Here is a 13,343-nt window from a genome sequence, read left to right as displayed (position 1 = left end):
GTTTTTTGTTTTTTTTTAAGAAACAGAGTCTTGCTCTCTTTCCAAAGCTGGAGCTGGAGTGCTGTGTCACAATCACAACAACTCACCACAGCCTGGAACTCCTTGGCTCAAGCAACCCTCCTGCCTCAGCCTCCCAAGTAGCTGGAACTACAAGAGTGTGCCATCATGCCAGGCTAATTGTTGTTGTTGTTGCTGTTGTTGTTGTTATTATTATTATTATTATTTTAGAGACAAGGTTTCAGTATATAGCTCAGGTTGATCTCAAATTCTCAGCCTCAAGAGATCCTCTCACTTCAGCCTCTTGAGTTGCTGCAATTATAGGCATAAACCACCACTAGCCACAATAACTTTATACTGTAATTTTAAATCAGAAAGTGTGATGTCGCCAACTTTTTCTTTTTCAAGACTGTTTTGGCTATTCAGAGTCTCCTGTGGTTCCATACAAATTTTAGAACTGTTTTTCTATATTTGCAAATAATGTCATTAGAATTTTGATAGAAACTGCATTGAATCTGTACACTATACCACACACAAAAATCAGCTCCAAACAGATTATAGGCCTAAATGTAAGACCTGACACTGCAAAATTCCTGGGAGGAAACTCTCCCTCCTTAAACATAGGGAAAAAGATCTTTGACACTGGCCTTGGCACTGATTTTTTGGATAAAACACCAAAAGCTCAGGCAACAAAAAGCAAAAATAAACAAATAGGACTACATCAGGCTAAAATGCTTCTGCACAGCAAGGGAAGCCATCAACTGAATGAAAAGGCAGCCTATGGATTGGGAGAAAATATTTGCAAACCATATACCTGATAAGGGATTCACATGCAAAATATACAAGGAATTCATACAACTCAATGGCAAAAAATTAAGTAACCTTATTTAAAAATGGGCAAAGGACCTGAATAGACATTTTTCCAAAGGAAACATACAAATGGCCAATGAAAATGGATATAAAAAGGTGCTCAACATCACTAATCATTAGTGAAAGGCAAATCAAAACCACAATGAGCTATCACCTCATTGAGGATGGCCATGCCAAAGAGACAATAAATAACCAGTGTCAGCAAGGAACTAGAGAAGACAGAACCCTTATGCACTGTTGGTAGGAAAGTAAACTGGTACAACCATTATGGAAGACAGTATAAAGATGCCTCAAAGACTTAAAAATAGAACTACCCTATGATCCAGCAATTCTTACATATCCAAAAGAAATAAAATCTGCACTCTGTAGAAAGATCTGTGCTCTTAAGTCCAATGCAGCATTATACACAATAACCAAGACATGAAAACAACCTAAGTATCCATCAACGGATGAATGAATAAAATAACTGTGGTATATTTAAGTAATGGAATATTATTCAACATTTTTAAAAGGACATCCAGTCATTTGTGACAACATTGATGAACCTGGAGGACATTACACTAAGTAAACTAAGCCAGACACAGGGAAAAAAAAAACGCATGATTTCAATTGTGCATAAAATCTTTACTTAAAACAAGTCAAATACAGAGAAACAGAGAGTAGTGTGGGGATTGCCAGGGGTGGGGAGGGGGAGAAAATGTGAAGTAGATCAAAGGGTACAAAGTTGCAGTTATGTAGGATAACTCTAGAGATCTAATTACATCATCAGGACTATAGTTAATATTGTATACTGAAAATCTACTAAGAGTAGATATTAGGTACTCTTACTATACACAAACATAAAAAGTAACTACAGAAGGAGATGGATAAGTTATTTTGTTTGACTCTAGTAATCATTTCACTATGTATACATAAAAACATTGTACACCTTAAATATATACAATAAAAAAGGAAAGAAAAGCCCTTCTTTCCATCTCCATTAAGAACTATACATATAAAGTCTTTGCCATCAAATGTATGTTCAGGTGTTTCCCCTTTACCATAACGAAGTTTGATTGAATAATCAGCATCTGACAAGTCAAAGTTCAGGATTAACTTCTCTATTAAGCCAAGTCCCTACCTTACATAGTAATGGGGAAGGGCCCAATTTCCAAATCCCTTACATGTGGAGAAGCTGACAGCAGTCACTAAGCTAGCTTAATGTGTTTCAATGCGGAGAAGACTTTTCTTGAACTCACAAGCCCGTGAGCAAGTTTGCTGTGTAACACAAAAGAGCATTTGATGTTATGTGTGATTTAACTTTAATACTCATCTCCCAGTATATTTTCATCTTTAATCTCTTCATTCAAAAGATTCTTCCCCAAAGGTAGAAATAGTCCTTTCAACGAAAGTTATGTGACAGCACATTCCTCATACCACTGAAGGCATATTTCACCTGAATGGTACCAGTGAGTGACTAATACTGAGTTAGAGATAAAAATTACTAATTGAAAGATGAGGCCAGGCTAAAAGGGTGCTAGTAAAATGAGAATCAGTACCAGGAACCTCTCTTCCTCTTAAATGCAACTAAAATACCTATTAAACTTTCTGTAGGGGTAAGGGATAAAGGAGGCAAAAAACCCCTTCAGCAATAAAAACAAAATTCAACAGGCTAAGCTCAATCACACATAGAAACAGTGTTTGGGACATCAGAATACTCCTATTAAGTAACAGAACATACTACAAATTAAAAGATAATTTAAAAAGTGATACTAAAGTTACACACAGAGTAATATTATAACTAAAACACACACACATTAGAGATGTAAAATACCAATTAATAAACAATTTTATACATCAAGCTTGTCCAACCCACGGCCTCTGGGCCCCATGTCGCCCAGGACGGCTTTGAATGTGGCCCAACACAAACTTGTAAACTTTCTTAAAACATATTAGATTTTTTTTTTAGCTCATCAGCTATTGTTAGTGTTAGTGTATGCTAGGTGTGGCCTCAGACAATTCTTCTTCTTCCAGTACAGCCCAGGGAAGCCAAAAGATAACTCCTATTATACATAATAGGCAGAATAATGATCTCCCAAAGACATCCACGTCCTAATCCTTGAACCTGTGAATATGTTACTTTACATGGCAAACACAACTTTCTGGATGTGATCAAGATTAGGGACCTCAGATAAGAGTAACATGGATTATCCAGGTGGGCCCAATGTAACCACATGAGTGTCAAAAGAACCTGAAAACCTTTTCCACCTGGGGCAGAGTGGGTGGAGGGCAACATAGGGAGAACCTGTCCCTATTTAATTAAAAACAGAAAAGAAAGATAAATAAATAAAAATAAACTACATTTGTGATACTCTGTTAGAGCAGCAAAGAAAACTAATATACTAATTAAGAAATAAACATGGGCTGGACACAGTGGTTCATGCCTGTAATCCCAGCACTTTGAGAGGCTGAGTCAGGAGGATCCCTTGAGCCAAGGAGTTCAAGACAAGTCTAGGCAGCACGGCAAAACCCTGTCTCTACAAAAAATTTAAAAATGAGCCCAGCATGGTGGCATGTGCTTATAGTTTCAGCTACCTGGGAGGCTGAGGTGGGAGGATCCCTTGAGCCCAGAAGGTCAAGGCTACAATAAGCTATGAGTGCACCATCACACTCCATCCTCAGGGACACAGTAAGACCTTGCCTTGAAAGAAAGAGAAGGAAGGAAAGAAAAGAGAGGAGAGGGGAAAGGAAGGAAGGAGAGGGGAAAGGAAGGAAGGAGAGGGGAAAGGAAGGAAGGAGAGGGGAAAGGAAGGAAGGAGAGGGGAAAGGAAGGAAGGAGAGGGGAAAGGAAGGAAGGAGAGGGGAAAGGAAGGAAGGAGAGGGGAAAGGAAGGAAGGAGAGGGGAAAGGAAGGAAGGAGAGGGGAAAGGAAGGAAGGGGAGGGGAGAGGAAGGAAGGGGAGGGGAGAGGAAGGAACACATAAACATATTATGAGTTAGCATCATAAAAGGATAAAGGAAAAATGTTTAAACAAATGCTGCTCGAATAACTAGGAACAACATGAAAAAATTAAAGTTAAATCCATATCTTATAATTTAATAGTCACTCAAAAAATATTTATTGAGCCAGACACTGTACTAGGCAGAGAAGATAAATGTACAGTATATATAAATATGTAAAATAATAATAAAATCTCTGGCTCTATAGAGCCTATCAGTAAGTGTCCATCACAGTAACATGCAAATGGATTGGCAGTTGGATAAATCCTTTTCATATTTTAAAAACAGGTGAGAGAGAGAGAGAAAACATTAGATACTTTATCAGACATGTTCCCTTGGAGAACATAGCTTTCAAGTGTTGAAACCACATTACAAATTACCCACCCACCCTCCAAAACTCCATGTTTCTAACTATATCAAAATTGTAAAACACAATAAAAAATGACAAATATGAGCCAGCAATCCCTCTTCTGTGTATATACCAAAAGGAGATGAAATCCCTACCTCGTAAGGATATTTGTACTCCAGTATTCATTGCCGCATTATTCACAACACCCAGATTGAAAATAACCTAAGTGCCCTGTGGTGTATATATACAATGGAATATTATTCAGCCTTTAAAAAGGAGGAAATCCTGCCGCTTCCAACAACATGGAAAGACATGGAGGACATTATGCTAATGGAAATAAGCCAAACACAGAAAGAAACGTAATGCATGATCTTACATATGTGTGGGATCCTTTGGAAAAAAAAAAAAAGCTCAAATACACAGAAATAATTTTAAAAACAGTGGTTACCAGAGGCAAGGGAGGGAGAGCTGGAAATGGGTTAGGGATTGTGCTTAATAAGTAGATTTTGGCTGCTCTTGACACAAAAATAGTAACTCTGAGATGATTGATATATAAATCTGCTTCACTATATGTGTGTCCCAAACATCATGTTACAAATTGCAAATATGTACAACAAAATTTATTTTAAAAAATATATATAAAAGAGGTATAATGGTTGAATATGAGAGGGCGATTTTTTTTTAAATGATTGCCTATAATCTCAGCATTCTGGGAGGCCAAGCCAGGAGGATCTGAGCCCAACAGTTTGAGATCAGCACGGGCAACAACGTGAGATCTCATCTCTCTTTAAAATAAATTTTAAAAATTAAGAAAGAAAAAAAAAGACAGACAAATATTTTCCCCATGTTAAAACAGGTTGATTTCTTACTACTGAGTTGGAGTCATTCTATCTCCTGGACATAGGTCCTGTAGGAGATGTATATTTTGCAAATTTTTTTCTCAGTCATGGCATTTTTCATTTTCTTAACAGTATCTTTTGAGGAGTGAAAGTGTTTATTGTGATTAAGTAAATTTTATCAATTTCTTTTATTTCCTGGGTTGTGCTTTTTGTGTCCTAAGTAGTAGTTTCCTAACTCAAGATCACAAAAACAGGAGGTAGGTTGGTAAAAGATTTGAATACCTTACCAAAGATATATAGATGGCAAAGAAGCACATGAAAATATGCTCAACATCATTAATCAACAGAGAAAAACAAATTAAAACTACAATGAGACATCACTAACACAACTAGTAGAATTGTCAAAATTTTTAAAAAATTGACAATACTAACTACCGACGAAGATGTGAAGCAGCTGGGACTGGTGACAGAAATGCAAAATGGAATGGCCACTTTGGAAAACACTGGCAGCTTCTTAAAAGGCAAAAGAGATGCTTACCATATGACCTGGCAATCCCAGGTATTTATTTATCCCAGAAAAATAAAAATATGTATCTTCACAGAGACCTGTGGATGAATGTTTATGGAAGCTTTATTCATAATAGCCTTTAGCTGAAAAGAATACGCATATCCATCAACTGGTGAAGAGACAAACTGTGGTCCACTAGCACAGTGAAATAATTCTAGGCACTAAAAAGTAACATCTACTGATAAATGAAACAACATAAATGAACACTGAAAGCATTGTGCTAAGGAAAAGAAAAAAGACACAAGTAATATATTCATTTATATGACATTCTCAAAAAGACAAAACTATAGGAACAGAGATCGCATCAATGGTTGCCAAGGACTGGGGGCATGGGAAGAGTAGGCATGTTTGAATACGAGAGGGCACAAGATAACTTTTAAGCACAATAGAAAGTATGTGGTGACTGTCCAAATTCATCAAAAGTGAATTTAACTGTTAACTATACCTCAATAAATGTGACCTAAAATAAGAAAAGACTGATATCATGAATATACAAGAAAATAAAGGACAGATAATGAACAAAGGGCATGAAGAGACAACCAGTACATTATACTGCTTCTCGCCTTCACCTGTTCATGCTGTCTTCCCCCGCTACCCCAACACAGTGTTTCACCCTGTCCTGTGGTTCACTGAGTGCAACCTCCTTCCTTCTCTCACCCTCACTATTGTACTCATCACTCATCTGCACAACTCCACACTACACTTCTTAACACTCCCATTCCACTCATTCCTTTTTCTTTTCCCCTCCAGGCATCTTACACACAGGTGCCCAACTCTTATATTGTTGTTTCTGATTGAAAGTCCTTTTTCCCTTGTCCACTCATTAAACCACTACTTAATATCAGAGGCCTATGTAAAGCATGGCTGCATCCTGTGTCTGCCCACAGCCCTTCTCCCTATGCAGATTAATCACAAGGACTTGCACCTCTCATCAGATTTCATGGTCTTTAGGGAGAATATATGTTGTATTTAGCTCAGTATCTCCAGCAAATGGTTTAGTTCCAGGCACACAGTTGTGCTCGATGTTGACTCTACTACTAAGTAAATTAGTTAATTTTTTAAAAAATAGCAAATACAGAGCACTATGTGCCAGGTTCCATGCTAAGCACAGTTACATGTATTAATTGATTTTTTTTTTTTTTTTTTTTTTAAAGTAGGGACAGGGTTTCACCATGTTGGCCAGGCTGGTCTCAAACTCTTGACCTAAAGTGATCCACCCGCCTCGGCCTCCCAAAGTGCTGGCATTAGAGGCGTGAGCCACCGCGCCCAGCCATATTAATTGATTTAACCCTTAAAAAACTCAGAGTCAGGTTCTATTATTATCACCATTTAATGATGGAAGAAACTGAGGTACACAGAGGTTAAGTAACTTGTACAAGGTCACACTGCTAAGAAATAGTGCAGTAGGGATATGAATCCATGCAATCTAGTTCCCAAATCTATGATATACTACACTTTAATCATTCAATAGGTGAAACATGTATGAATACAGGTGAGATAGATGATGCCAAAAAAAGTGAAACCAACAAGTCAAGGAAGGGAAAAACATAAATGGGTGTTTAAATTTACATGTCATTCTCTCACAATACTGCCTTTTAGACAACGGAAGGTCAAAAAATAGAACATGGCAAGAAGAAATGTTCAAAGTAGGGGCAAACAGGAGGAGAGAGTTCCTCAAGCCTTGCCCTCAATACTGATCCCACCATTACTGTGACACTGCTCCACTTTGTGAATTTGTTTACCCTTTGCAACATGGTATACGATAGAAATATTCTCAAATGTAGCCATTCAAATGCAGCTTTAACTGTACACATAATTTTCAAAATTAAAGTGCTCACATTTGAAATAGTCATAAGTCAATCCCGTTTCACTTTTCAAGATTACAGCAGCCTGCCTGAAAAGATGTTTAACCACTGCAAATCAACCTAGTAATAGTCCCTGAGATAAGTGGACACCTGTGTTAAACCACATTTCTGTTCAGCTCTCCAAAGAAAATGTTCACCTGCCTGCAAGGCTCACAGCTGGCACATGAGGAAGCCTTGTCATTTACAAATTTTCAATATCAAATTGTATATTCCATTGTGAACTGCATGTTTTAACATTTTACAACCTATCTATTAATATGTAGTTTACTTAGAATTTCTAGAGCTATAATTAGTTATAATGATCAGTCCAATGAATTAACACCAAGACCAGCTTCAAATGTGGTCCTTGTTATTAACACAGAAAAACTACACAAAGCACACAATTTCATAAACACACGTTCTAGTAAAAGAGTGAGAGCCTAACTTCCAAATAAATGCTGTTCCTGTTAATAATGGATACTGTAATAACAGATAAATAACACTACCTTAGGAAGAAGAACTCAGCAAATAAATATTGTTTCACTCATCTCTCCCTAACACAACTCACAACCAGCAGACACAAAGCGTATTTCCATCTGAGCCTTAAAGAGATATTCCCAACTAATTGATCTCGCTACGGTCTAGGGACCCATCTGACTAGATTCTCTAGAAAGCTGGAGAAGTTCTGGACTCAAACCAGATGTCTCTCTCTAAGAACCAGAATGTAAGCTCAGTGAGGACAGGGATCTGGGACCGCTGCATTCCCAGCTCCTACATAGTACTGTGCTTAGAACAGTACACCAAGCACATAGTAGACACTCAGTAAGCACCTGATGAACCAAAGAAATAATGTTATGGCAGGTCTAGGATTTGAAGCCAGGCTTTCTGATGCCTAAAGTCTACTACTCTTTTTTTACTGCAAATGTTAAGAGAACATCCTATTTTCTGGTTAATCTAAAAGAAACTTTCTGCCAACAAAGTAGCCTAAAAGAAAAACAGAAGCATTCAAACAGGTATATTCACAAGATATGAAACTATCAACAGCTAACATAAATGACATAAACAAATAGCAGTAATAAAAATGGCCTTGCATGAAAACTCTAAGGTAGATGATTAACCATAACTATTTGTTAAAAGAGAAAGGCAATTTTTAACTGTAAGATGAAATGTTTCAAGAGCCTGAAAAAAGACAAAAAGATCTTGATCTATACTGGTCACTGATAAATATAAATCATCTAGATATAAAATTTAAACTTCACTTCATGCTAAGAAAAAGGTTTTGGCTAAAACTTTTTATTCAAGACATTTATGTTTTCAAATCTGTTCTTTCTTCTCTTCCATTGTGAAGAAATTAGACAGGTTTGTGCACAGATTTTTGCCCCAAGATGGGAGAAGTACAGAGGTTACGACCACCAAAGCCAGTGCACCTGGACCCAGAGGATGACAAGCTCTATTTCTGGTTTTGATGTTTTGTTATTTTCTTTCCACGCACCATCACACGAATAACATTAATCACAACTAGGTGATTTCAGGGGAGAGTGGGACAGGTGATAATAAAAGGCCCAGAGGTCAAATAACTGCTTACCATGTATTCTCACCACACAGCCTTATTCTGCTTACTAAAATAAATGCCCCATTCCTACAGGCTGATATTGATGGAAATGCAAATGTTATGATGGTAGTAATTTCTTTCTTTATTAATATCTTCTTAAATGCCTATTCTATGAGCACTTTCAAACATGGGTAAGTACGATAAAAATCCTTTAACTCAGATATGCAATAAGTAGCTTGCTCACCCAATGATCCCCACCTCATGGAAGCTTTTGATTTTACTCACCTGGGTCAACAGAATTGACACATTCTTCCTGTACTGTAAGGTGACACAGATAAAGGCTAGCAGAAGGCAAAAGCAAAGAATGCAGTTACAGTTGTTCTTCCTTCCAATTCTATTAACATCCTCCCATCATAGAAATTTTGTGAAGGAATAACATTCTTTACTCAATCACACAATACAATTCTAACCTTCCTGCTAAAAATCATTTCTCAAGTCACCGAATTTAAACATCTATTCTTTTTGCACTTCAGAATTGCTTTCTCTTTGTATAAAATATATTTCTTTATTTCACTGTAACTCACTATATTTCAGCAGGTTTCTAGTTTTATAGCAATTCTACAGAACAATTCTATTCAAAAGTAGGTCTCTCTAAAGACAAAATTTAGATAATTTTGCTTCCTAATTTGTAATTTGTTTTCAAAATTTTCATTTATGTGGACATAATTTTCATATGTAAAAAGTCAGTGATGATAAATAAAATGTCATATACCTGTCACAGAAAAAAATGCTCCAAAAATGATATTAACAAATAATAATCTTATACTTTAATAATACTTAATGCTGGTAAAGATATAATTAAATTACACCTCTGAAATGTTAATGATAGTGTGATCCCACTTTCAGAAAATTTTTTAAATACACTAATTTTATATTAAAAATAAATGACCAGTGAGAGCATTAATGTATTATGTATATTTCCTACAAACTAGAAAATTCTTATATCCACTAATTAAGAAATAGGTAAATTATGTGATATCCTTCAATAGAACACTAATGCCAGACTTAAAATGGTTACAAAGCTCATGAAATAACCTAGAAAAATAAGAATACAAAATAGTTTTGAGATTACAATTAAGTAAAAGATGCAAAGGTTAAGTCTGAAGGAGATAAGCAAAATTATAATTGCATTATGGCAACAGAAATATAGATTTTATTTCTATTCACTTTTCAAAATGTGTTCTTAAGTTATTTCTCCAATTGTAAATGAACAAAATAAAATAAACCTAAAGACTACTAGTGGTAACAAAATGGGACTATGTGACAGAACAAAACAGCAAAAGAAACTCTCAACAGAGTAAACAAACAACCTGCAGAATGGCAGAAAATGTTTGTAAACCATGCATCTGACAAAGATCTAATAACCAGCATCTATAAGGAACGTAAACAAATTTACAAGAGAAAAACAAACAGCCCTATTAAAAAGTGGGCAAAGGACATGAACAGACACTTTTCAAAAGAAGACATACATGTGGCTAATAAGCATATGAAAAAAAAGCTCAATGTCACTGATTGTTAGAGAAATGAAAATCAAAACCTCAATGAGATACTACTTCATGCCAGTAAGAATGGCTATTATCAAAATGTCAAAAAATAACAGATGTTGGCAAGACTATAGAGAAAAGTGAACACTTACACACTTTTGGTGGGAGTGTAAATTAGTTCAACCAGTATGGAAAGCAATGTGGCAACTCCTCAGAGAGCTAAAAGCAAAACCACCATTTGACCCAGCAATCTCATTACTGGGTATATACCCAGAGTAATATAAATCATTCTACCATAAAAACAAATGCATGCAAATGTTCACTGCAGCACTATTCACAATAGCAAAGACATGGAATCAACCTACAATGACACATCGGATAAAGAAAATGTGGTACACAATATACACTATGGAATACCATGCAGCCATTAAAAAAAAAAAAAAAAAAAAAAAACCGACAGCATGTCTTTTGTAGGACTATGGATGGAGCTGCAGGCCATTATCCTTAGCAAACTAAGGCAGGCGCAGAAAACCAAATACCATACTTTCTCACTTTTAAGTGGGAGCTATACGATGAGAACACATGGACACATCGGGGGTAACACCACACACCACGGGCTGTTGGAGGGTACTGAGTGGGAAGAGGGAGAGGATCAGGGAAAATAACTAATGACTACAAGGCTTAGTACCTGGGTGACAAAATAATCTGTACAACAGTCACGTGTTTAACCTATATAACAAACCTGTGCATGTAACCCTGAACTTAAAATAGAAGTTTACAGAAAAAGAATGTTAACCACAGAACAACAAAGGTGCTGATTAAATAGAAACAAAATGTTTATCTGCCAGTGTCACAGCTTTGTGTCGGCCCTGAAAATTGGACTGACTGACACAAAGTTGTGACTTTGGCAAATAAACTCACATTAATAGCCCTGAGTGTCCTCCCTTATACTGTATCTGGAGAATCTCCTGCACATCCTAACATACGCTTTTCCCTGCACACAATGGAGTTTTAAAAAATGTTGCCATAATGTATGCAGTGAAGAGGCTTTTGCCACATTAAAGAAAGTCTGCTGTTCTCTAACTTTATTCCTTGAGATGAAATCTAAGATCAACTCCAAGTTTTTACCACATTCCATCTCTAAAAAAGACTTCCAACTAGTTTCCTATTTCCCTACCATAGCAGGATTATGTTTATAGAGAAAGTTAGTCTGACATGAAAAGAGAACTCGGGAGTCCCATATTCATTTCATTCCTTAAACCAAGAGAAATCAAAATGTAAACAGACAAATGGTGAAAACAAACTAAAGTTACCAAACATTCAGGTTCTGTTTGTTGAAAGTGAGAATGTTTGTTCGAAGATTATTAAATTTGCTAGTGGGGTAAGGACTTCACAGCAGAAAACAAGTTCATTACACTGAGAACATGATACAAGAACCTGTCAGTAGTGTATCAAATAAGGAAAAATCTATTATAAAGTTCAAAGCAGATGCCAATTAATCATGCAAACTTCTTCTTTGAGCATATGATGTTTTTACACTGTTTAAAAATTAATGTAGCCTTTTTAAACAAACAATATTGCTGAGTTTATCACCTACAGCTTCAGTAGAATGTTGGGAAGGAAAAAGCACCATCATTTGATCAACCAATATTGACTGAATATCAGCTACTTGAGGGCATTTGGCAAAGAGTAATTGGCTACAAAGAACAAGAGAGAGAGAAGACAGTAATCTCCTTACTTCACAGAGCTGACTGCCTCCCCCTAAAAAAGTATGCCAACAACAGAATGGGAAGATTTTTTTCAGGCAATCAACAAACACTTATTGAATGCCTGCTATGTGCCAGGTATCACGGGAAAGGCTAGAGAAACATGGTGAGAGTTTTAAAAAAAGATTGAAAAACTATTCTCATGAGGCTAACAATTTAAATAGACAGGTGGGCTTTATTCAAAGAATTATATGACAGGTAAGTGCACAGTAAGCAAAGAGAAACTAGAGAAAAGAATTATGGAGGACTACACAAAGTAGGAAGAGAAGGCTTTAAGGAAGGTCGCCATGTTGGAGCCAAGACTTGTGGTGGTAGGTATAAGGGAGGTAGGGCATTTGAAAAAAGGCGTTGATGTAGCTGGGGGCAAAAAGCAAATAGCTGAGTAAGGTGGAAAAATTGTAATGATGTGGAAAGCGATGGTAATAGATAGCCAAAGACTGGGTTATTAAAGGATGTAAATTCCACACTATGGCTTTTTATTGTGTTGCTCTTTCTTAATGAGAGAAACTAACACATGTTTTTATGCTAAGGTGAAAAAGTTACACAGAAATGACAGTTTCAGGGACAATATGGAAAATATGTTTAGGACAGCCATAAGTGTAACACAGCTTATAAATAACCTACAAATAGAAAATAAAATGTGGAGCTATTATAGGTGTTAATAATATAAGATTTTCTCTTTTTGCATCAGGCACAAGCTTACCCCAATGATACTCAGTCCCTTAAGGTAGTCCTGGCGAGGCTGGGCTTGAGGAACGCATCCAGCCAGTACGATTTTCTTGTTCTCCTCTTGAGCTTTCCTAAAACATTGAAGAGAAAACAGTGTGAATTCCTTTGCTCATGGGGATACTCTTGGAAACTGTTGTTAGTGCATATTAGTTCTCCAAATAATAATAGGCCTATCTCACATGAAACAGGATTTTCTTACAACTGGTTAAAGACTACATAATAAAACTTCTGTACAATATGTCTATTTATCATAGCATTAAAGAACACAACAGCAGTCCAACCTGATAATGCCATTCATTACCGTCTCA

At 36.4% G+C, this 13,343-nt stretch overlaps 1 protein-coding gene across 1 annotated transcript in view; it reads right to left on the bottom strand.

Annotated features, from left to right (window-relative positions):
- The window catches only part of CDKAL1 (CDKAL1 threonylcarbamoyladenosine tRNA methylthiotransferase), a 705,645-nt gene that overhangs the window by 485,253 nt on the left and 207,049 nt on the right, over positions 1-13,343 (bottom strand). The window contains exon 6 of the mRNA XM_007973575.3: positions 13,010-13,106. Within this exon, the coding sequence (XP_007971766.3) occupies positions 13,010-13,106 (97 nt within the window). The remainder of the gene's footprint in view (positions 1-13,009; positions 13,107-13,343) is intronic.

This window comes from Chlorocebus sabaeus, chromosome 17, assembly GCF_047675955.1.
Source record: "Chlorocebus sabaeus isolate Y175 chromosome 17, mChlSab1.0.hap1, whole genome shotgun sequence".
In the NCBI taxonomy this organism is placed as follows: domain Eukaryota; kingdom Metazoa; phylum Chordata; class Mammalia; order Primates; family Cercopithecidae; genus Chlorocebus; species Chlorocebus sabaeus.
Note: the sequence above shows the minus strand (reverse complement) of the source record. Positions and strands in the feature narration are given on the sequence as shown.